The sequence below is a fragment of the Bufo bufo genome, chromosome 5 (assembly GCF_905171765.1).
Source record: "Bufo bufo chromosome 5, aBufBuf1.1, whole genome shotgun sequence".
Taxonomy (NCBI): Eukaryota; Metazoa; Chordata; class Amphibia; order Anura; family Bufonidae; genus Bufo; species Bufo bufo.
In genome coordinates this window covers 1,316,792-1,338,174 of record NC_053393.1, presented here as the reverse complement: position 1 = coordinate 1,338,174, position 21,383 = coordinate 1,316,792, and the positions used below count along the sequence as shown (strand labels likewise).

The window sequence follows — 21,383 nt, the reverse complement described above, 5'->3', positions numbered from 1 at the left end:
GGATATGACATTGAGAGAGAAGTGTAAGATGCTGTGGGCTCGTCTGAGGAAGGAGCACCAGAGCCTTGTCATTCAGGTACTGCTGTCCATTTATTCTCTGAGGTGTGGGGTCACTGTGATATGGGGTGCAGACCATGGCACCCCCTTTTGACTTAGTGAGATGATGCTTTGGCTGTGAGCGGTAAGCACGTGGCTCATCTGTGTAGACGCTCAGTCAGTGGTGGAGGGGGTGCCCTGTATAGTGTGTGGGGTCTCCCGTTCCCCGTCTGGTCCAGGCTGTCATTCTCTTAGGAGGGATTGTGATGTCTAAGGGTCCATTGACACGTCCACAAAATGGATCCGCATCCGTTCCGCAATTTTGTGGAACAGTTGCGGACCCATTCATTTTTTAAATGGGGTCGGAATGTGCTGTCCACATTTGCGGATCCGCATTTCCGTTCCGCAACAAAATAGAACATATCCTATTCTTGTCCGCAATTGAGGACAAGAAAAGGCATTTTCTATGAGAGTGCCGGCGATGTGCGCTCCGCAAAATGTGGAATGCACCTTGCCGTTGTCCGTGTTTTGCGGACGTGTGAATGGACCCTTATCTGAAGAATTTTTGTGTTCTTTAATTTGAGAAAAACCTGCCCTTCTAGCCCCTAGAGCAGGAATCATAAAGCTGCCAAACTACTCATATAGAACTTACGGCACATTCCTGGTCACAATGTTTTACCGCTAAATTATTCTCACTAACATAGGCAGGGCTGTGACAACCTCACAAACATTATATACGGGCTGGTTGTCAGCAGCATATCAGCGAGGATCTCATGGACTTTGGATTTCAATGTATTGAACTTTGTGGATTGTGTCACAGAAGATGTTGTCATTAGCTGTGCCCTCTTACTGTGTGATGATGGTGGTTATTGTTCTCTTGCAGATGAGAAGAGCAGATCTGCAGCCCTCGGTGCTGGTGCATGGAGTGCAGTTACTGCGGCGGGTCACTGCTCCCCTGCCGCTGCTTTATGCCACCCACATCTCCGAGCAGAGGAGCCTGGTGTCTGTGGACTGCGCTGGGACTGTGCGGCTGCATTATGAAGATGGTCGGCTACGTGGCACCAGGCAGCTTCCGTGGTTGGTCTCTGGTGTACTCTACGCGTGTCAGGTCCAGCTGTACGTGGCCTGGAACCCGCAGGAGCTGCTGCTGTTGGACACTTCATTTACCTTCCTGTCCAGAAGTCCTGTGCAGCAGGGCGTGTCCTTGTGCGTGTACCACCCCGGCAGGAACCTGCTCTTCTCAGCTGGATGTGGTGGGGTCATCGTGTGGAGCTTTTGCCACAGCAGACGGAGCCTCGTACTACAGCAGTCCCTGAGTCAGGGGATGACTGACGAGGACAGGGTGAGCGCTCTCACCGTGGACTCCACCTCTCCACATGTGCACACGTGTTATGCTGCATGTGGGACCAGTGTGTGGGAGTATGACGTTAGTGATGGGACCCTGCGGAGCGTAAGGAGACACCTGCACTCCAGGTAAGGGGTGATCTTACTGCAGACTCACAGACAACAGGAGACATATGGGGGGGAGAACATCCCGCAGTGAGTGGACACTTCTCCGCAGTGAGTGGACACTTTCCTACAGTGAGTAGACACTACCCCGCAGTGAGTAGACACTGCCCCGCAGTGAGTAGACACTGCCCCGCAGTGAGTAGACACTTCCCCGCAGTGAGTAGACACTTCCCCGCAGTGAGTAGACACTTCCCCGCAGTGAGTAGACACTTCCCCGCAGTGAGTAGACACTTCCCCGCAGTGAGTAGACACTTCCCCGAGTGAGTAGACACTTCCCCGCAGTGAGTGGACACTTCCTACAGTGAGTAGACACTACCCCGCAGTGAGAAGACACTAGCCTGCAGTAAACAGAGGTCATCTCTGTGGTTACATAAGGAGTGATGATTTTGCGTGCTGTCTCTGCAGGCCGATCAGCCATCTTCTGTTCTCCGAGCAGCTTCGCCTCCTAATATCCAGGATCTAGAGATGGAAGCATCAAGGTCTGGGATGATGCAGCTCAGCTTATGGCCGTGTATGTGGGACACACAGGTAAGTCGTCAGGGTCTCAGTGACAGCGTCAGGGAATTAGAGGATGAGGTGAGCCCAGCACAGGGCAGGTGTAGACACTGGATCTCCTGTAGGTCCCCTGGAGATGGAGGATGTGTCCTGTAAGAAGAAGAAGTGGGACACCCCTCAGTGCGGTGTTAGCAGGCCGTGCTCCAGACCAGAGGATGAGCAGAGCCCAGCACAGGGCAGGTGTAGACACTGGATCTCCTGTAGGTCCCCTGGAGATGGAAGACATGTCCTGTAAGAAGAAGTGGGTGACCCCTCGGTGCGGTGGTCAGCAGGGCGTGCTCCAGACCAGAGGATGAGCAGAGCCCAGCACAGGGCAGGTGTAGACACTGGATCTCCTGTAGGTCCCCTGGAGATGGAAGACATGTCCTGTAAGAAGAAGTGGGTGACCCCTCAGTGCGGTGTCAGCAGGGCGTGCTCCAGACCAGAGGATGAGCAGAGCCCAGCACAGGGCAGGTGTAGACACTGGATCTCCTGTAGGTCCCCTGGAGATGGAAGACATGTCCTGTAAGAAGAAGTGGGTGACCCCTCGGTGCGGTGTCAGCAGGGCGTGCTCCAGACCAGAGGATGAGGTGAGCCCAGCACAGGCAGGTGTAGACACTGGATCTCCTGTAGGTCCCTGGAAATGGAAGACATGTCCTGTAAAGAAGAAGAAGTGGGAGACCCCTCAGTGCGGTGTCAGCAGGGCGTGCTCCAGACCAGAGGATGAGCAGAGCCAAGCACAGGGCAGGTGTAGACACTGGATCTCCTGTAGGTCCCCTGGAGATGGAAGACATGTCCTGTAAGAAGAAGTGGGCGACCCCTCAGTGCGGTGTCAGCAGGGCGTGCTCCAGACCAGAGGATGAGGTGAGCCAAGCACAGGGCAGGTGTAGACACTGGATCTCCTGTAGGTCCCCTGGAGATGGAAGACATGTCCTGTAAGAAGAAGTGGGCGACCCCTCAGTGCGGTGTCAGCAGGGCGTGCTCCAGACCAGAGGATGAGCAGAGCCAAGCACAGGGCAGGTGTAGACACTGGATCTCCTGTAGGTCCCCTGGAGATGGAAGACATGTCCTGTAAGAAGAAGTGGACGACCCCTCAGTGCGGTGTCAGCAGGGCGTGCTCCAGACCAGAGGATGAGGTGAGCCCAGCACAGGGCAGGTGTAGACACTGGATCTCCTGTAGGTCCCCTGGAAATGGAAGACATGTCCTGTAAGAAGAAGAAGTGGGAGACCCCTCAGTGCGGTGTCAGCAGGGCGTGCTCCAGACCAGAGGATGAGCAGAGCCAAGCACAGGGCAGGTGTAGACACTGGATCTCCTGTAGGTCCCCTGGAGATGGAAGACATGTCCTGTAAGAAGAAGTGGGCGACCCCTCAGTGCGGTGTCAGCAGGGCGTGCTCCAGACCAGAGGATGAGCAGAGCCAAGCACAGGGCAGTGTAGACACTGGATCTCCTGTAGGTCCCCTGGAGATGGAAGACATGTCCTGTAAGAAGAAGTGGGCGACCCCTCAGTGCGGTGTCAGCAGGGCGTGCTCCAGACCAGAGGATGAGCAGAGCCCAGCACAGGGCAGGTGTAGACACTGGATCTCCTGTAGGTCCCCTGGAGATGGAAGACATGTCTGTAAGAAGAAGTGGGCGACCCCTCAGTGCGGTTGTCAGCAGGGCGTGCTCCAGACCAGAGGATGAGGTGAGCCCAGCACAGGGCAGGTGTAGACACTGGATCTCCTGTAGGTCCCATGGAGATGGAAGACATATCCTGTAAGAAGAAGTGGGCGACCCCTCAGTGCGGTGTCAGCAGGGCGTGCTCCAGACCAGAGGATGAGGTGAGCCCAGCACAGGGCAGGTGTAGACACTAGATCTCCTGTAGGTCCCCTGGAGATGGAAGACATGTCCTGTAAGAATAAGTGGGTGACCCCTCGGTGCGGTGTCAGCAGGGCGTGCTCCAGACCAGAGGATGAGCAGAGCCCAGCACAGGGCAGGTGTAGACACTGGATCTCCTGTAGGTCCCCTGGAGATTGAAGACATGTCTTGTAAGAAGAAGTGGGCGACCCCTCGGTGCGGTGTCAGCAGGGCGTGCTCCAGACCAGAGGATGAGGTGAGCCCAGCACAGGGCAGGTGTAGACACTGGAATGGATCTCCTGTAGGTCCCCTGGAGATGGAAGACATGTCCTGTAAGAAGAAGTGGGCGACCCCTCGGTGCGGTGTCAGCAGGGTGTGCTCCAGACCAGTAGAGTATGGCGGGATGATGGGTGGTAGAGTGGTGTCCGGAGGAGCGCTGGGAAGGGGCTGTGTTCCCAGATGACCCCATTCATCTGGGTGACACCGCTGTAAAGCTGGCTGAATTGTCTCCAGGTTAACCGTAGATGGCAGGATGTTGTCAGCAAGGCGATAGGGTAAGCAGCTCCAGTCTATAAATGCTCGACTCCACCTAATGCCTAGAAATTCAGCTGTTAATAGAGTAATTGCAGCACACAGTTTTGCTTGTTGCTTATCAAATTTCAAATTTTATTCAATTTTTTGTCATCATATGACCAAATTCCAGTGCACGTTAGACAGCTCAATTATATAGTTTAGATAATGACCAGACGTTTCGGCCTTTCATGGCCTTCTTCAGTGGTCTCAAATCTAAAAAAATAATATATATTCGTTATAAGTCACATGAAATACGTGTTGGGATTTCTGGTCTTGACGAAAATAATTATACATAAAATATTTGCTATATACATATATTGAACATAGGGGAGAAAGTATATATGGTGAATATATTCTAAAAACAAATAGACAGCTTGTAATAATCCAAGAGCGAACCTACTGATATCAGAAATACAGTATAAGTGGATATAAACCATAACAGTTTCTGTCGGGTGTTTGCCCAATATAAGACACATAGACAACTCTGACCGTATTTATGGGATAAGTGATCCACCTAATTGGTCATGTGGTCTATAATCTAAATGTGCACATGGTCATTGCCTTGTGTAGTCCATAGGGCAAACCCCCTGAGCAAGAGATCATAATATAGCAGAGTGCAGACCTCATTATTAAAGCAGAGTGTAAATAACAAAGTGTAAGTAACAGACATAGTCTGGATGGCCTACATTACCCCCAACAATGGTCCAGACAAACTTCATCTTTATCATAATAATATTCAACATAAGCTGGAGTAATTACCTTGCCGTGCTGTCCTTCAGGTGTGTGCGCCGGATGCACCTGGAGGACGCTGGCTATGTGCTTTTTATATCGGTGGTGGGCGCCATTATCATGTACGTCACATGGGACGTCTAAGTCACCTGATGCTGGTGGAACGCACGTGCGTTCCACCTGCGTCTCTGTTGTGCCGGCCGGCCGCTCAGTCTGTGCTGTTGCGCATGCGTGCATCGCGTGACGCAGGCGGAACTAACCTGCGTTCCACCTTGCGTGTCACCGGCTCAGGCCGGAGATAACGGTCAAGGAAGCCAAGTACAGACAAGATCCCAGGTAAGGAGAACAATTTAGTTGTTAATATCTCCTCTACCAATCTATCGCCCGCACAGACTTATATACTTCAAAAAGGATTATCCTTCTGCCCCACACCGAGCCTTAATACGTTTACCCTGGAACAAGAACTCCAGAGGTTTTACCGGACCTTAAGACTAAAGGCACACTTTGGCGAGGCGGAATCGGGACCTACTATTACCACGGAACCACCCGGGGCATTATCCCTGGAAACACTAGGCCTTAGAAATAAAAGTTCATTTATGCCACCCCGCAACAAACATCCGATAGAAACATTCATTTCCCTTGCCCAGAAAACCATACAGGATATTCTAAAAGATAATAAACAAGGCCACTATAAACATACAAATAACTTGACAGCAGAAGAAAAAATGGCCCTAGATTCACTACAAACACAGAGTGACATCATAATTAAACCAGCCGACAAAGGAGGTGCCCTAGTAGTTATGGACAAATCTAAATACATGAGGGAGATCATGGGACAATTAAACGATGAAACAACATACGAGATTCTACGACAAAATCCGACAAGACAAATTCAGGAATTAATTTCTAATATCCTTAGCACATACACCAGCCTAGAGGTAATTGATCCCAAGACCGCTATATTCCTCACTAAACAGGATCCGATCATACCAGTCTTTTACACTTTACCAAAAATTCATAAAAATTTACAAGATCCCCCAGGACGTCCCATTGTCGCCTCAACAGAGTCAGTATTTTCTCCTCTAGCCATTTACCTTGAAAAAATTCTCACCCCATTAATCAAAATGTCTAGATCCTTTCTCCTTGACACCACAGACTTCATCTCCAAATTACAACAATCAGACAGATCACCAAACTGTACATTAATCACTCTAGATGTGAACAGCCTATACACATCAATCGAACATGAAAAGGGCATTCAGGCCACAGCTAGATTATTGTTTACCCATTCCAAACTCCACCAGATACAACAGGAATTCTGCATCGAGCTATTGACAACCATATTAACAAAAAATTACTTCATGTTTGGTGACACATACTACGGTCAGAAAAGGGTACCGCTATGGGATCGAATGTGGCCCCTCCATATGCAAATGCCTACATGATAGCCTTTGAGGAAGATTACGTATACACCCACCCCTTGTTTAAACAGTTTTCAGTCATGTGGCTACGCTTTATTGATGACATTTTTTGCATATGGAAGGGCCCCATCACCACCGTCGAGGAATTTGTACATGATCTTAACGCTGTCTACCCAGAATTAGGATTCACTATGCAGATGAGCCAGGAGGAAATAAGTTTCCTTGACACAACAGTCAAACTCGATCCAGCAGGCAACATGACATTAGATCTCTATAACAAACCAACCGACCGCAATAGCCTTTTACATTACAACAGCTGTCACCCCAGAGCTACAAAAAACTCTCTCCCAAAATCTCAGTTTGTACGGGTAAACCGCATTGTCACCGACACCAATGTAAAAACAGTTAGACTTGAAGAAATGAAGGAAAAATTCCAAATTAGAGGTTATCCACAGACTCTCTTAGATTCCACATTGAATAACATTACCGAAGGAGCACAATTATGCAAAAAAGAACATAAAAGATTAGCTTGCGTAACTACATACCATCCCCTGGCCCCCAAAATCCACCAGGCATTAAGGAAACATTGGCCATTACTCACTAAAGCATACCCTAACATCTCGGAATTCAATGAACCCCCACTCACCTGCTACAAGAGACCCCACAACATCAGAGATAAATTGGTTAGGGCCGATATAGGGAGTCTTACCAAGCTACCTAAACAAACTTTTTTGAAAAGCCAAAGACTAGGAACATTTCCTTGTTTACATTGTGCGCAATGCTCAAGTGTAATTAGAGGTGAACATGTCACCCATCCAAGAACTGGTCGATTATACCAGATTAAGGGTTTCTTCACATGTGAATCCAGTTTTGTGATATATGTATTGAAGTGCCCATGCGGTTTGGCGTACGTGGGAGAGACAACCCAACACGTGCGTGATCGTGTAAGTAAGCACAAATCCACCATTAGACTTGGACACACGATGCTACCGGTCCCACATCATTTTAACGAAAAAAACCACCAGGTATCCCAATTACGTTTCCAAGTATTGGAACAAATCGATCATCCAAGACGTGGCGGCAACCGGATCACGCATCTAAAACAAAGAGAGGCGTACTGGATCCACACACTCGGAACCCTCTCACCACACGGCCTCAACCGGGAATGCGACTTCTCTATCAATATCTAATGTAACTGTACAGCTTTGTAAAAAAATTATTATTTTTTTTTTTATATGCAATTAACAATATCTTCATTTTTCCTCTACAGACCCGTTGAAATCACGACTTGCAAGGGTGAGATAAAACCCCCACCCCCACCCCACCTGCCCCCCTTTTTCCCCCCCCCCCCCCCCCCTTTTTTCCTTCCTTTTTTCCTTCCCCCCCCCTTCCTTTTCCCTTTTTCCCCTTCCCCCCCCCCCCCTTTTCTCACCCCATCCATCATTCATCAATCCATTACTTATTATGACAGGGATATTATAGATTATTTCTTATTGATTATCAACATGCAAATCATTGTGATGTATTACTATTGATTATCCAGTACCCATTTATCCCAATCAACAGCCACAGAGTGCCTACCCATATGTATTATCGGAAATGCCATAATATCTATTCATTTCAGTAAGCCCTCTTGTTAATGCTGTTAAAGCACGGCCTGAGCCGGTGACACGCAAGGTGGAACGCAGGTTAGTTCCGCCTGCGTCACGCGATGCACGCATGCGCAACAGCACAGACTGAGCGGCCGGCCGGCACAACAGAGACGCAGGTGGAACGCACGTGCGTTCCACCAGCATCAGGTGACTTAGACGTCCCATGTGACGTACATGATAATGGCGCCCACCACCGATATAAAAAGCACATAGCCAGCGTCCTCCAGGTGCATCCGGCGCACACACCTGAAGGACAGCACGGCAAGGTAACTACTCCAGCTTATGTTGTATATTATTATGATAAAGATGAAGTTTATCTGGACCATTGTTGGGGGTAATGTAGGCCATCCAGACTATGTCTGTTACTTACACTTTGTTATTTACACTCTGCTTTAATAATGAGGTCTGCACTCTGCTATATTATGATCTCTTGCTCAGGGGGTTTGCCCTATGGACTACACAAGGCAATGACCATGTGCACATTTAGATTATAGACCACATGACCAATTAGGTGGATCACTTATCCCATAAATACGGTCAGAGTTGTCTATGTGTCTTATATTGGGCAAACACCCGACAGAAACTGTTATGGTTTATATCCACTTATACTGTATTTCTGATATCAGTAGGTTCGCTCTTGGATTATTACAAGCTGTCTATTTGTTTTTAGAATATATTCACCATATATACTTTCTCCCCTATGTTCAATATATGTATATAGCAAATATTTTATGTATAATTCTTTTCGTCAAGACCAGAAATCCCAACACGTATTTCATGTGACTTATAACGAATATATATTATTTTTTTAGATTTGAGACCACTGAAGAAGGCCATGAAAGGCCGAAACGTCTGGTCATTATCTAAACTATATAATTGAGCTGTCTAACGTGCACTGGAATTTGGTCATATGATGACAAAAAATTGAATAAAATTTGAAATTTGATAAGCAACAAGCAAAACTGTGTGCTGCAATTACTCTATTAATTGTACGTGACTGAACAAGTCCTTGCAGGCACCAGCTAACCCGACAAACGGAGTGCGGTACTCCAAAACTAACACTAGAAATTCAGCTGTGACTGCAGTGAACCCACCATCCACCTCTTCCCATTGCGCAGGAAGCTGAGACATGGGGTGCACTAATACCCTGAAGAGCTTCTCCAGCTGCGCCTGTGCCACCTGTGACTGTGTGAGCCCTAAACCAGGTTGTGCTGAAGATCAGCAGGTCTCAGGCATCCAGGGGCTGTGTCCGCTTCCTCTGGTAACAGCGCCCCTCCTCTCCATGACTGTGTCTGGTACTGCAGCCATATAACAGTGGACAGCAGATGGGGCACCGTCTTATGTCCTCATCCAGAAGCAGAACAGTCTGTGTTATCTGTAGTTGGATTTCCTTCTTTACATCCGCACCATGTCTCATTGTTCTCCTCTCCCTTATTGACCAGGTCCTGTCACCGGGCTGTCTCTCACCTCTTCAGGGACGGTCCTTGTCTCTGGGTCAGAGGATGCTTCTCTGCGGATATGGGACCTCACCACCCTGGAGCAGATGGAGGAGCAGCGAGTGTCGGAGTCTCTGTTGGGACTGGATGCTTTCTGCAGCAATGGGCACTATATTGTTTCCTATAGTAGCCATGAGCTGCATGTCTGGCAAGTCCATAACTTGTACCAACTGCACTGCCCCCTGGAACCTCCTGTGACCAGCATTACTGTCAGTGAAGATCTCACGCCCTCCAGAGCCCTGTGTGTCTGCGCAGATGCTACTGTGTGGCTCATATCTTCATCCACGGGACAGGTGATAGCAGCCCTGGAGGGAGGCGAGCGGCTGCTGGGTGCAGAATACTGCGCACTCCAAGGCACGGTCTATGCACTGCTCAGAGATGGACACCTATTGAAGGCCACTGCCCTGACCCATCCCATGCATGTGGCTAGTAGGGTGAAGGTCAGCAGTCCACACAGTCTCCCCTGCTGCTTTAGCCTGTTCTCCTGCGCAGTGGACAAGGAGGCAGCATTCACTGACAGCAAAGCAGGGAGCAAGCAGCAACCACATGAAGGTTCAGGAGAGAAAGAACAATTGTGGAACAGGAAAAAACCCAGGTAATTACATAATCACCTCCTAGAAGATATGGGAATGTTTGAGATGAAACATGGGGGCTTTGAGATGGTGAGATAACTGTGGTGAGGAGATGTGTGAGATAAAGTGATGATGATGGTAGTGGATGTTTGAGATGGTGACATATAGAGATGTCGCGAACATAAAATTTTCCGTTCGCGAACGGCGAACGCGAATTTTCGCAAATGTTCGCGAACGGGCGAACCGCCATAGACTTTAATAGGCAGGCAAATTTTAAAACCCACAGGGACTCTTTCTGGCCACAATAGTGATGGAAAAGTTGTTTCAAGGGGACTAACACCTGGACTGTGGCACGCCGGAGGGGGATCCATGGCAAAACTCCCATGGAAAATTACATAGTTGACTCAGAGTCTGGTTTGAATCCATAAAGGGCATAAATCACCTAACATTCCTAAATGTTGTTTGGAATAACGTGCTTTAAAACATCAGATATGATGTTGTATCGATCAGGTAGTGTAAGGGTTACGTCCGCTTCACAGTGACAGACCAAACTCCCCGTTTAACGCACCGCAAACAGTCCATTTGCACAAGGTTGGATACCAAGCTAGCTATGTCCCGTTCCTTGTCCTCACTGATGTCATTAAAGGTCTCTTCCTCCACCCAGCCACGTACAACACCAAGGGTCCCCGAAAGGTGACAACAAGCCCCCTGGGACGCCTGCTGTGGTTGGTCTTCCACCTCCTCAAAGCCACCTTCCTCCTCTGACTCCTCTTCTTCAGACTCCTCTCTCTGCGTTGCCTCTCTCTGCGTTATTATAAGGTGTGTTAAGTAGTACTATTCCTATCAGTTTAATCCCTGTTACATCCCCTATCAGGGGACGTGTATATGGAATAGATTTTAGGAACGGGGAGATGGAAAAAGATGCTTGGTCGGTCCTCCTACTTCAAATTTGGGGCACTGCGCGTGCAATCTAATGTGCCACCACATAGGAATAGTACTACTTAACACACCACTCCTATGTGGTGGCACATTAGATTGCACGCGCAGTGCCCCAAATTTGAAGTAGGAGGACCGACCAAGCATCTTTTTCCATCTCCCCGTTCCTAAAATCTATTCCATATACACGTCCCCTGATAGGGGATGTAACAGGGATTAAACTGGTAGGAATAGTACTACTTAACACACCACTCCTATCAGTTTAATCCCTGTTACGTCCCCTAAGGGGACGTGTAGCGAATAGATTTTAGACAACTGCAAAGAGTTGTCAATAGTTGACACACTCATGACATAAAGTTTATACCTCTATGCGTCAATCTTGGTGTAGTGATGACTGTGCTTGTGCGCACGTTTGGGAGATTGCAGGCGATGGGGGTTTTACAAAGCCTATGGTCGTGCTGAGGTCGTTCAGTGACAGTTAAGTGACCCAGAAAACAATGGTTCTGCAGTGTGGGCCCATTGTTGGCCTAGTAGGCTTTAATGATCACCTTAGATGATCACAAAGAAAATTAATGTTTTTTCTATGCAAAATTATCCAGCCGATCGCTTTTGGTCTGTTCACAATGAAGCAACGACCTTATCATCTGGGGTGTGCCAACATTGCCAACACACTCATAGAGGTGGTCGCTTCATTGTGATACGCAAGCCCCTTCACCACAACAAGGTAACGATCACGAAGGGGAATTGACACATGTATGTGCCTTTTTTTTTTTTGGTTTTTGAAGCCACAGTGCAGCACCGGAGGCCAGAAAAATTAGGCATGTACACATGCCTGAAAAATTTGGTATTGTTGCAGCCGCTGCTGTAGCAGCGGCCAGAAAAAATTTGTTTTGTTTCCCAGTCAGAAAGTGCCCTAAAACATTGCGGCTTGAACCCTAGTTGGTGGCGGATAAGTCACACAAGTCATCCGGCATGCAGAGATTAAATACAGCAGCGTGTGGACCATTTTTAGCCCAAGGCAGCTCCTCTCATACGGCCTTTTTTAGTCGAATGTATCGCCCACTGTCAGTCCCTTCGGGATCCATCCCTCATTCATCTTAATAAAGGTGACCTAGGCGACTTCTCTTCTCAGTGACAATACCTCCTGCTGCACTGAAGGTCCTTTCTGACAGGACACTTGAAGCGGGGCAGGCCAGAAGTTCTATCGCAAACTGGGATAGCTCAGGCCACAGGTCAAGCCTGCACACCCAGTAGTCAAGGGGTTCATCGCTCATCAGAGTGTCGATATCTGCAGTTAAGGTAGTCTGCTACCTGTCGGTCGAGTCATTCTCTGAGGGTGGACCCCGAAGGGCTGTGGCAATGCGTAGGACTTAAAAAGCTCCGCATGTCCTCCATCAACATCACGTCTGTAAAGCGTCCTGTCCTTGCCGGAATGGTCGTGGTAGGAGGAGGATTACTTTCACCTCTTCCCCTGTTAGATTCCCGTTGTGCTGTGACATCACCCTTATACGCTGTGTAAAGCATACTTTTAAATTTATTTTGGAACTGCTGCATCCTTTCCGACTTGCTGTAATTCGGTAACATTTCTGCCACTTTCTGCTTATACCGGGGGTCTAGTAGCGTGGCCACCCAGTACAGGTCGTTCTCCTTCAGCCTTTTTATACGAGGGTCCCTCAACAGGCACGACAGCATGAAAGACCCCATTTGCACAAGGTTGGATGCCGAGCTACTCATGTCCCGTTCCTCGTCCTCAGTGATCTCACTGAAGGTCTGTTCTTCCCCCCAGCCAGGTACAACACCACGTGTACCAGATAGGTGACAACAAGCACCCTGGGATGCCTGCTGTGGTTGGTCTTCCTCCTCCTCCTCAAAGCCACATTCCTCCTCTGACTCCTCTTCCTCAGACTCCTCTTCCAGCGTTGCCGCAGGTCCAGCAAGCGATGCTGATAAGGCTGTTTCTGGTGGTGATGGTGACCACAACTCTTCCTCTTCACGCTCATCTACGGCCTGATCCAGCACTCTTCGCAGGGCACGCTCCAGGAAGAAAACAAATGGGATGAGGTCGCTGATGGTGCCTTCGGTGCGACTGACTAGGTTTGTCACCTCCTCAAAAGGATGCATGAGCCTACAGGCATTGCGCATGAGCGTCCAGTAACGTGGAAAAAAAATCCCCAGCTCTGCAGAGGCTGTCCTAGCACCCGGGTCATACAAATACTCGTTAACGGCTTTTTCTTGTTGGAGCAGGCGGTCAAACATTAGGAGTGTTGAATTCCAACGTATCGGGCTGTCGCAAATCAAGCGCCTCACTGGCATGTTGTTTCGCCGCTGGATATCTGAAAAGTGCGCCATGGCCGTGTAGGAACGCCTGAAATGGCCACACGCCTTCCTGGCCTGCTTGAGGACGTCCTGTAAGCCTGGGTACTTATGCACAAAGCGTTGTACATTCAGATTCAACACATGTGCCATGCACGGCACATGTGCCAACTTGCCCAAATTTAATGCCGCCAACAAATTGCTTCCGGGCGAGTGGTAACTTGAGAGGTGCCCGAAGCTGAGCTGGAGGAGGATGGTGCATCAAGGTTCCGAGCGGAAGCTGTAGAAAATTCGGTGTCCTGTGTTAGCCCGTCATCTATGTCCTCAGAACTTCTCGAGTTCAGGGTACGTGGCCTCTGAACACTGGGCATTATTCTAGGTCCAAAGGGAATCACAGCACCACGACCACGACGGCCCCTGCGGGGTGGCCTGCCTCTGCCTGTCATTTTTTTTTAGATTAGTTAAGTTGTACTATGCGTGCAAGCTACTGTGACACCAGATATGAGTGGCACTGTGCACTGGCAGAAGTTGGCAGAGTAGACGCTGTAGGCCTGACACACACGCTTGCAGACAACTAACTGCTATTCAATCTATTACAGTCAAAATTATTATTTTTTTTAAATGTAATCTACTGTGACACCAGATAGGAGTTGCATTGGTGACACTGTGCACTTGCAGGGCCTGAAACGCACACGTGTGAAGGAAACTGACTGCTATTATATTACAGTCCAAAAAGTTTTTGTTTTTTTTTAAATGCAAGCTACTGTGACACCAGATATGAGTGGTGGCACTGGGCAAGTGGGCACAGTATACGCTGTGAGCCTGACACACACGCTGGCAGGCAACTGCAATTAGATTACACAAAGAAAAAAGCAGACTGATGTTCTAGCCCTAAAAAGGGCTTTTTGGGGTGCTGTCAGGACGCTGTCCTTACAGCAGAGATCAGATGAGTCCTTCAGGACTGGAGTGGACACTGAACACACCGGCCTAGCTAACGCTTTCCCTATTAAATCAGCAGCAGTAGCACTGTCCCTCCTCTCACTAAGACTGCAGCTTCCGAATGATTCTGAAATGGATGCTGTCCAGGAGGTGGGAGGGTCTGGGAGGGAGGGTCTGCTGCTGATTGGCTGGAATGTGTTTGCTGACTGTGAGGTAGAGGGTCAAAGTTTACTCAATGATGACGAATAGGGGGCGGACCGAACATCGCATATGTTCGCCCGCCGCGGCAAACGTGAACAAGCTATGTTCGCCGGAAACAGTTCGCCAGCGAACTATTCGGGACATCTTTAGTGGCATAGCGGGATAATTGTGGTGAGGAGATGATTGAGATAAAGTGATGATGATGGTAGTTGATGTTTGAGAAGGTGACATAGCGGGATAACTCTGGTGAGGAGATGTGTGAGATAAAGTGATGATGATGGTAGTGGATGTTTGAGATGGTGACATAGCGGGATAACTGTGGTGAGGAGATGTGTGAGATAAAGTGATGATGATGGTAGTGGATGTTTGAGAAGGCGACATAGCGGGATAACTGTGGTGAGGAGATGTGTGAGATAAAGTGATGATGATGGTAGTGGATGTTTGAGATGGTGACATAGCGGGATAACTCTGGTGAGGAGATGTGTGAGATAAAGTGATGATGATGGTAGTGGATGTTTGAGATGGTGACATAGCGGGATAACTGGTGAGGAGATGATTGAGATGGTGAGATAACTGTGGTGAGGAGATGATTGAGATGGTGAGATAATTGTGGTGAGGAGATGTGTGAGATAAAGGGATGATGATGGTAGTTGATGTTTGAGATGGTGACATAGCGGGATAATTGTGGTGAGGAGATGTGTGAGATAAAGTGATGATGATGGTAGTGGATGTTTGAGATGGTGACATAGCGGGATAACTCTGGTGAGGAGATGTGTGAGATAAAGTGATGATGATGGTAGTGGATGTTTGAGATGGTGACATAGCGGGATAATTGTGGTGAGGAGATGATTGAGATGGTGAGATAACTGTGGTGAGGAGATGATTGAGATGGTGAGATAATTGTGGTGAGGAGATGTGTGAGATAAAGTGATGATGATGGTAGTTGATGTTTGAGAAGGTGACATAGCGGGATAACTGTGGTGAGGAGATGTGTGAGATAAAGTGATGATGATGGTAGTGGATGTTTGAGATGGTGACATAGCGGGATAACTGTGGTGAGGAGATGTGTGAGATAAAGTGATGATGATGGTAGTGGATGTTTGAGATGGTGACATAGCGGGATAACTGGTGAGGAGATGATTGAGATGGTGAGATAACTGTGGTGAGGAGATGATTGAGATGGTGAGATAATTGTGGTGAAGAGATGTGTGAGATAAAGTGATGATGATGGTAGTTGATGTTTGAGATGGTGACATAGCGGGATAATTGTGGTGAGGAGATGTGTGAGATAAAGTGATGATGATGGTAGTGGATGTTTGAGATGGTGACATAGCGGGATAATTGTGGTGAGGAGATGATTGAGATGATGTCAGGAGCTCTCCTGGCATTGCTGTGCAGGGTCAGTCTCGGATGGTTGCTATGCTGAGCAGACAAGCCTCAGCTGCTGGACCTGTCAGTATGGCTGCAAACCGAGCCAATCAGGGCTCAGTCTCTGTGCCCAATCATAGGGCGAGGCAGGGGGTTTAACCAGCTGTTCCCCATCTTCAGTGCCTGGTATTTTGTCTGTCTGGGCTTTGTACTGAGTTTTTGCTGTTGCTCTCTATGGTTTGACCTGTGGCTTGTTTTTGGATATTTCTCGGCTTCTGATTCTGCTTTCATCGTATCTCCTGACATAGACTCTGGCTTGTACCTGGATTTCTATTTGTTTGCTGCAATCACTGTGTTTGTCTCCCCTGGTTCTGCCTGCTGACACTTCTTATCCATACCTGGCCACCTAGTGTCCTCCTAGAAGTGTGCCCGCACCAGTAATCTGTCATCTGGATCCGCAGGCGTATCCTGGGTCCTTGGCTGTCAAGTCTATCCTGCCTTGCGGCAAGCTCTGGTGAACACCCAAGGGTGGCCTTAGTTTTATACCACCCGAAGAGGTTTCAGAAGGCTGGTAGCAGGTTTTGGGCACACCAGTGGAGGTCTGGACTGTGACTTCAGTTTCCCTAACATATGAAGTGATGACGACAGAATTGGTGAGATGACGGTATGAGGTGTTTGAGATGGTGAGATATAGGAGATGAGGGGTGACTGAGATGACAAGATGGTTTGAATAACGGAATGTATGTGATGAGGGTAGGATTGAGAAGACAGGATGACTGAGATGATGGGATAGATAAGATGAAGCTATGTGTTAGATGATGCAGTGATTGAGATTATTTAGATGGTATCGTTGATATGATGGAATGTTTGTGATCGCTGGATGATTCAGATGATGGAATGGAGATAATAGGGTACTTGAGATGACTGAGATGATGGGGTGGATGGGATGAAGGGATGATTAAAATGACAGGATGTATAGAATGAGCAGACGATTGAGATAATGGAATTGTCGGGATGTTTGAGATGACAGCATGGTTGTGAGGATGGGGTGATTGAGATGATGGGATGGCTGAGGAGGAGATATGATGACTGTGATGAGTGGAGGATTGAGTTAATGGGGTGGATGGGATATTCCACGTGTTCTTTTATTGACTTTATGGATTTTTCTTTCCTGCTTATCTGATCCCATATAGTTAGTGATCGGCTTGCCTCCTGCTCTGTTTAATCTTCAGAATAGTGCGATGAGACTTTCCGATCCCACAAGTCTTGTTTCTCTATCTTCGATCTTACAGATTCTTCTGTATAATTGGATACGATGATGGCAATCTCCGAGTGTATAATGGCTACTCAAACCTCCTGCAGTGTGAGATCGAGGCACATAATCCCGGCCAAGTCACCTGTCTGATGTCCATCCCGGGGAACCATACCATCATATCGGCTGGTGAGTGCATCGACATAAGACACCTCTGCAGGTCCTACTGTCCATCTCCCTGACTGTTCCAGTACTGGAAGAGGACGCAGAGTTGTAAGTGGAAGGTGGAAAAATATGAGAGATCACTCTGTAAATAAAGAATCTATAGAATATATGAGTGATCACTGTGTATAATGGATCTATAGAATATATGAGAGATCACTGTGTATAATGTATCTATAGAATATATGAGAGATCGCTCTTCATATAATGAATCTATAGACTATATGTGTCACGGACCTTCCCGTGGCAGTTACCAGGAGATCGGAGAGACTGGCAACTCATGGCTTAAATTGACAAGTTCCCTGTGGATCTTATTGTGTCTGTGTTTTGGTGACTGCCACACCCCTTGCTTCAGGTGTTGCTTGTTGGTAATTTACCTTCCCCATAAGTAGCCGCTTCTCACTCTTGGAGGTGCAGTTTATAGATTTTCTTCCTGCCTTCTTACTAGCTGGTCGGTTGTACTCTGTGGTGCTTCTGGAGTTGGCAGTTTTCTACTTTCAGATCAGTCTTGTCTTTTCTTTGTTTTGTGTTTGTTATATTCCCTGTTATTTGTATCTGGGCCTGAGACAGAGACTTCCATTCATCCATCTGGGGAGGAATGGGTTGTCACTGGTCCTAACCTCATTCCAGGGCCTTATAGAGATATAAGGGCCTAGGTATCCTGCATATGAATATTCCTACCTTCAAGATCGATTCATATTGATAGGTAGTTAGGGCCCGGATTAGGGTTGTTTAGGAGGTGACCTGTTTCTTCCCTAGTTTCCAGGCCCAGTTACTGTTCCCCTTCCCTATATGAGCGGCAATATGAGTTCCTGCATTTTGCGGACCGTACATTGCCGGCACTATAGAATATGCCTATTCTTGTCCGCAATTGCGGAGAAGAATAGGACATGTTCTATTTTTTCCGGGAACGGAGATGCGGACCCGGAAGTGCGGGTCTGGAATTCCGTGTCCGGGCAGCACATCGTGCTGCCCCATAGGAATGAATGGGTCTGCAATTCCGTTCCGCAAATTGCAGAACGAAATTGCGGATGTGTGAATGGACCCTTAGTGTGGAGTTTTTCCCCCACACTGATCGTGACATTATAAACCGCAGAATAACCGTAATTTTGTTGTCTGTATCAGTTCAGCCATGGATGTTATCGCTGCACTGACCGGACAGCTACAGGGTCTGTCTCTGGAGGTAGCTGACCTCCGCTCGACCGTCTCACAGATGCAGAGCCCACTGTTAGTCGTGGTTACCTGATCTGTCCTGAACTTAAAGTTGCTCTCCCGCATAGATTCTCGGGGGAAAGTGATCATTTTATTCGGTTCAGGGAAGTGTGCAAATGGTACTTTAAGTTGCGTCCACACTCATCTGGGGACGAGAGCCAGAGAGTCGGTGTAATTATTTAGTTGCTTAAAGGGGACGCCCAGTCTTGGGATTTTTCTCTGCCGATCGGATCACAGTCTCTCCGATCGGTAGATGCATTTTTCGGAGCTTTAGGTCTCGTCTATGATGACCCGGACCGAACCTCCCTGGCTGAGACTAAATTACGCGGCCTGCGTCAGGGAGAGCGTTCGGCGGAGATCTGTTGTTCCGAGTTTAGGAGATGGGCTACGGATACTGAGTGGAACGATCCAGCTCTCTGTAGCCAGTTTTGTCAGGGATTATCTGAGAGGCTGAAGGACGCTTTGGCCTTTCATGAGAATCCTGAGTCTTTGGAAGCCGCTATGTCTTTAGCTGTACGTATTGACAGACGCCTGAGAAAGAGAGATCTAGGGGCCCCAACTCTCAGGACGTTCTATTACATAACGTACCGTATTCCTTTGACTCTTTGGGTGAAGAGACTCCTGAGCTTATACCTGAGGATGAACCCATGCAATTAGGGGGAGCGACTCCTGGATCTGCTTGCAAAAGTAGGAGTCGCAAGCAGGTAGTATGTTTTTTTTTTGTTTGTTTTTTCTGCGGTCAAAGGGAACATTTTGTCAATATATGTCCAAGCATTCAGCGGCAAAAAGAGAAACAAAAAGGGGTGTCTAAATCCCATCTGACTATCGGAGGTGTGAGTGGGGAGTCAGAGAATGTGCATTTGTCCTTTCTGGTAGTACCCAATTTCTCCTGACTGCCGAGGTGGCGCTAGAGTCAAAAACTGTGGGAATTGAAGTATTTATCGAACCTGATTGATGCTCAGTTTGTCCACATGCACGGGTTATCACCAAGTACATTAAAAAAAGACATTCATGTATTTGCTATTGATTCTGCCCCTCTTACTCAGAGGTGCTTATTGCAAGTTTTGCATGATATCAGATTAAGAGCGGGTGACTTTCATCAAGAAGTTATCTCGTGTTTTGTCTTGGAAGGTCTCCCTGCACCTATGGTTCTGGGTTTACCATGGCTTACCACACATAATCCAACTATCGATTGGCAAGCTAGGCAGATTCTGGATTGGGGGACTATTGCATTGATAATTGTCTCAATACATCCTTTTCTGTGGTAAGGCTGCACCCTGTTTTATATCCGAGTTTGCCGATGTGTTTTCTGAGAGTGGATGCCAGGATTTACCTCCCCATCAGGAATATCATTGCCCTGTCAATCTTATTCCCGGGGCTAAATTGCCTAAATCTAGGTTGTATAATCTTTCTGGACCTGAACAGCAGGCCATGAGAGAATTTATTGCCGAGAGTTTGAAGAAAGGGCACAAGACCTTCAAAGTCTCCAAAAAAAAAAGGAGGTCTTTGGCCATGTCTGGATTTTCGTGAACTCAATCAGATTACTATACATGATCCTTACCCTCTTCCTTTGATTCCCGATTTGTTTAACCAGATTATTGGTGCCAAGGTGTTCTCCAAGTTGGACTTAAGGGGGGCATATAATCTGGTTAGGATCAAGGAAGGGGATGAATGGAGGACAGCTTTTAATACTCCTGAGGGGCACTTTGAGAACCTGGTCATGCCTTTCGTGTTGACCAATGCCCCGGCGGTCTTCCAACATTTTGTGGATGACATCTTTCATCACCTTGTGGGGAGGTTTGTGATCGTTTATGTGGATGACATTCTTATTTATTCTCCAGACATGGAGACACATCAGAATCATATGAGACAGGTGTTACAGATTCTAAGGGATAATAAATTGTTCACAAAATCAGAGAAGAGTGTTTTTGCAGTACACGAGGTGCAGTTCGTGGGCTATCTGCTGTCATCTTTGGGTTTTCGAATGGATCCTGACAAGTCTGTGCTGTATTGGACTGGGATCGACCCGAAAATCAGAAGGCGCTTATGCGGTTTTTGGGGTTAACCAACTATTACCAAAAATGTATTAAGAATTATTCGACAAAAGTAAAACCCTTAACGGACATGACTAAGAAAGGGACGGATGTCTCTGTGTGGTCTGATTCGGCGTTGCAAGCCTTTTCTGCGATTAAGGAATGCTTCTCTTCTGCTCCCATATTGGTGCAGCCAGATGTGTCACAGCCGTTTATTGTGGAAGTGGACGCCTCCGAGGTGGAGGTAGGAGCAGTTTTGTCACAGGGCCCGTCACCTGGTAAATGACGACCATGTGCATTTTTCTTGAAAAAACTATCCCCGCTGAGAAAAATTATGATGTTGGTAACAGAGAGTTGCTGGCCATTAAATTGGCTTTTGAGGAATGGCGTCATTGGTTGGAAGGGGCGATTCATCCCATTACGGTAATTACTTATCACAAAAATCTGGCTTATCTGGAGTCGGCGAAACAACTGAACCCAAGACAAGCCAGATGGGCCCTGTTTCTCACCAGATTCAATTTCACTATCACCTATCGTCCTGGGATTAAGAA

General features: G+C 47.7%; 1 protein-coding gene across 1 annotated transcript in view; it reads left to right on the top strand.

Annotated features, from left to right (window-relative positions):
* The first annotated feature begins 1,401 nt into the window (after positions 1-1,401).
* WDR97 (WD repeat domain 97) overlaps positions 1,402-21,383 on the top strand; it is a 197,163-nt gene continuing 177,181 nt past the window's right edge. Inside the window, exons 1-4 of the mRNA XM_040432345.1 lie at positions 1,402-1,509; positions 1,951-2,073; positions 9,731-10,379; positions 17,406-17,554. Coding sequence (XP_040288279.1) covers positions 2,049-2,073; positions 9,731-10,379; positions 17,406-17,554 — 823 coding nt within the window. The 5' untranslated portion in view covers positions 1,402-1,509; positions 1,951-2,048. The remainder of the gene's footprint in view (positions 1,510-1,950; positions 2,074-9,730; positions 10,380-17,405; positions 17,555-21,383) is intronic.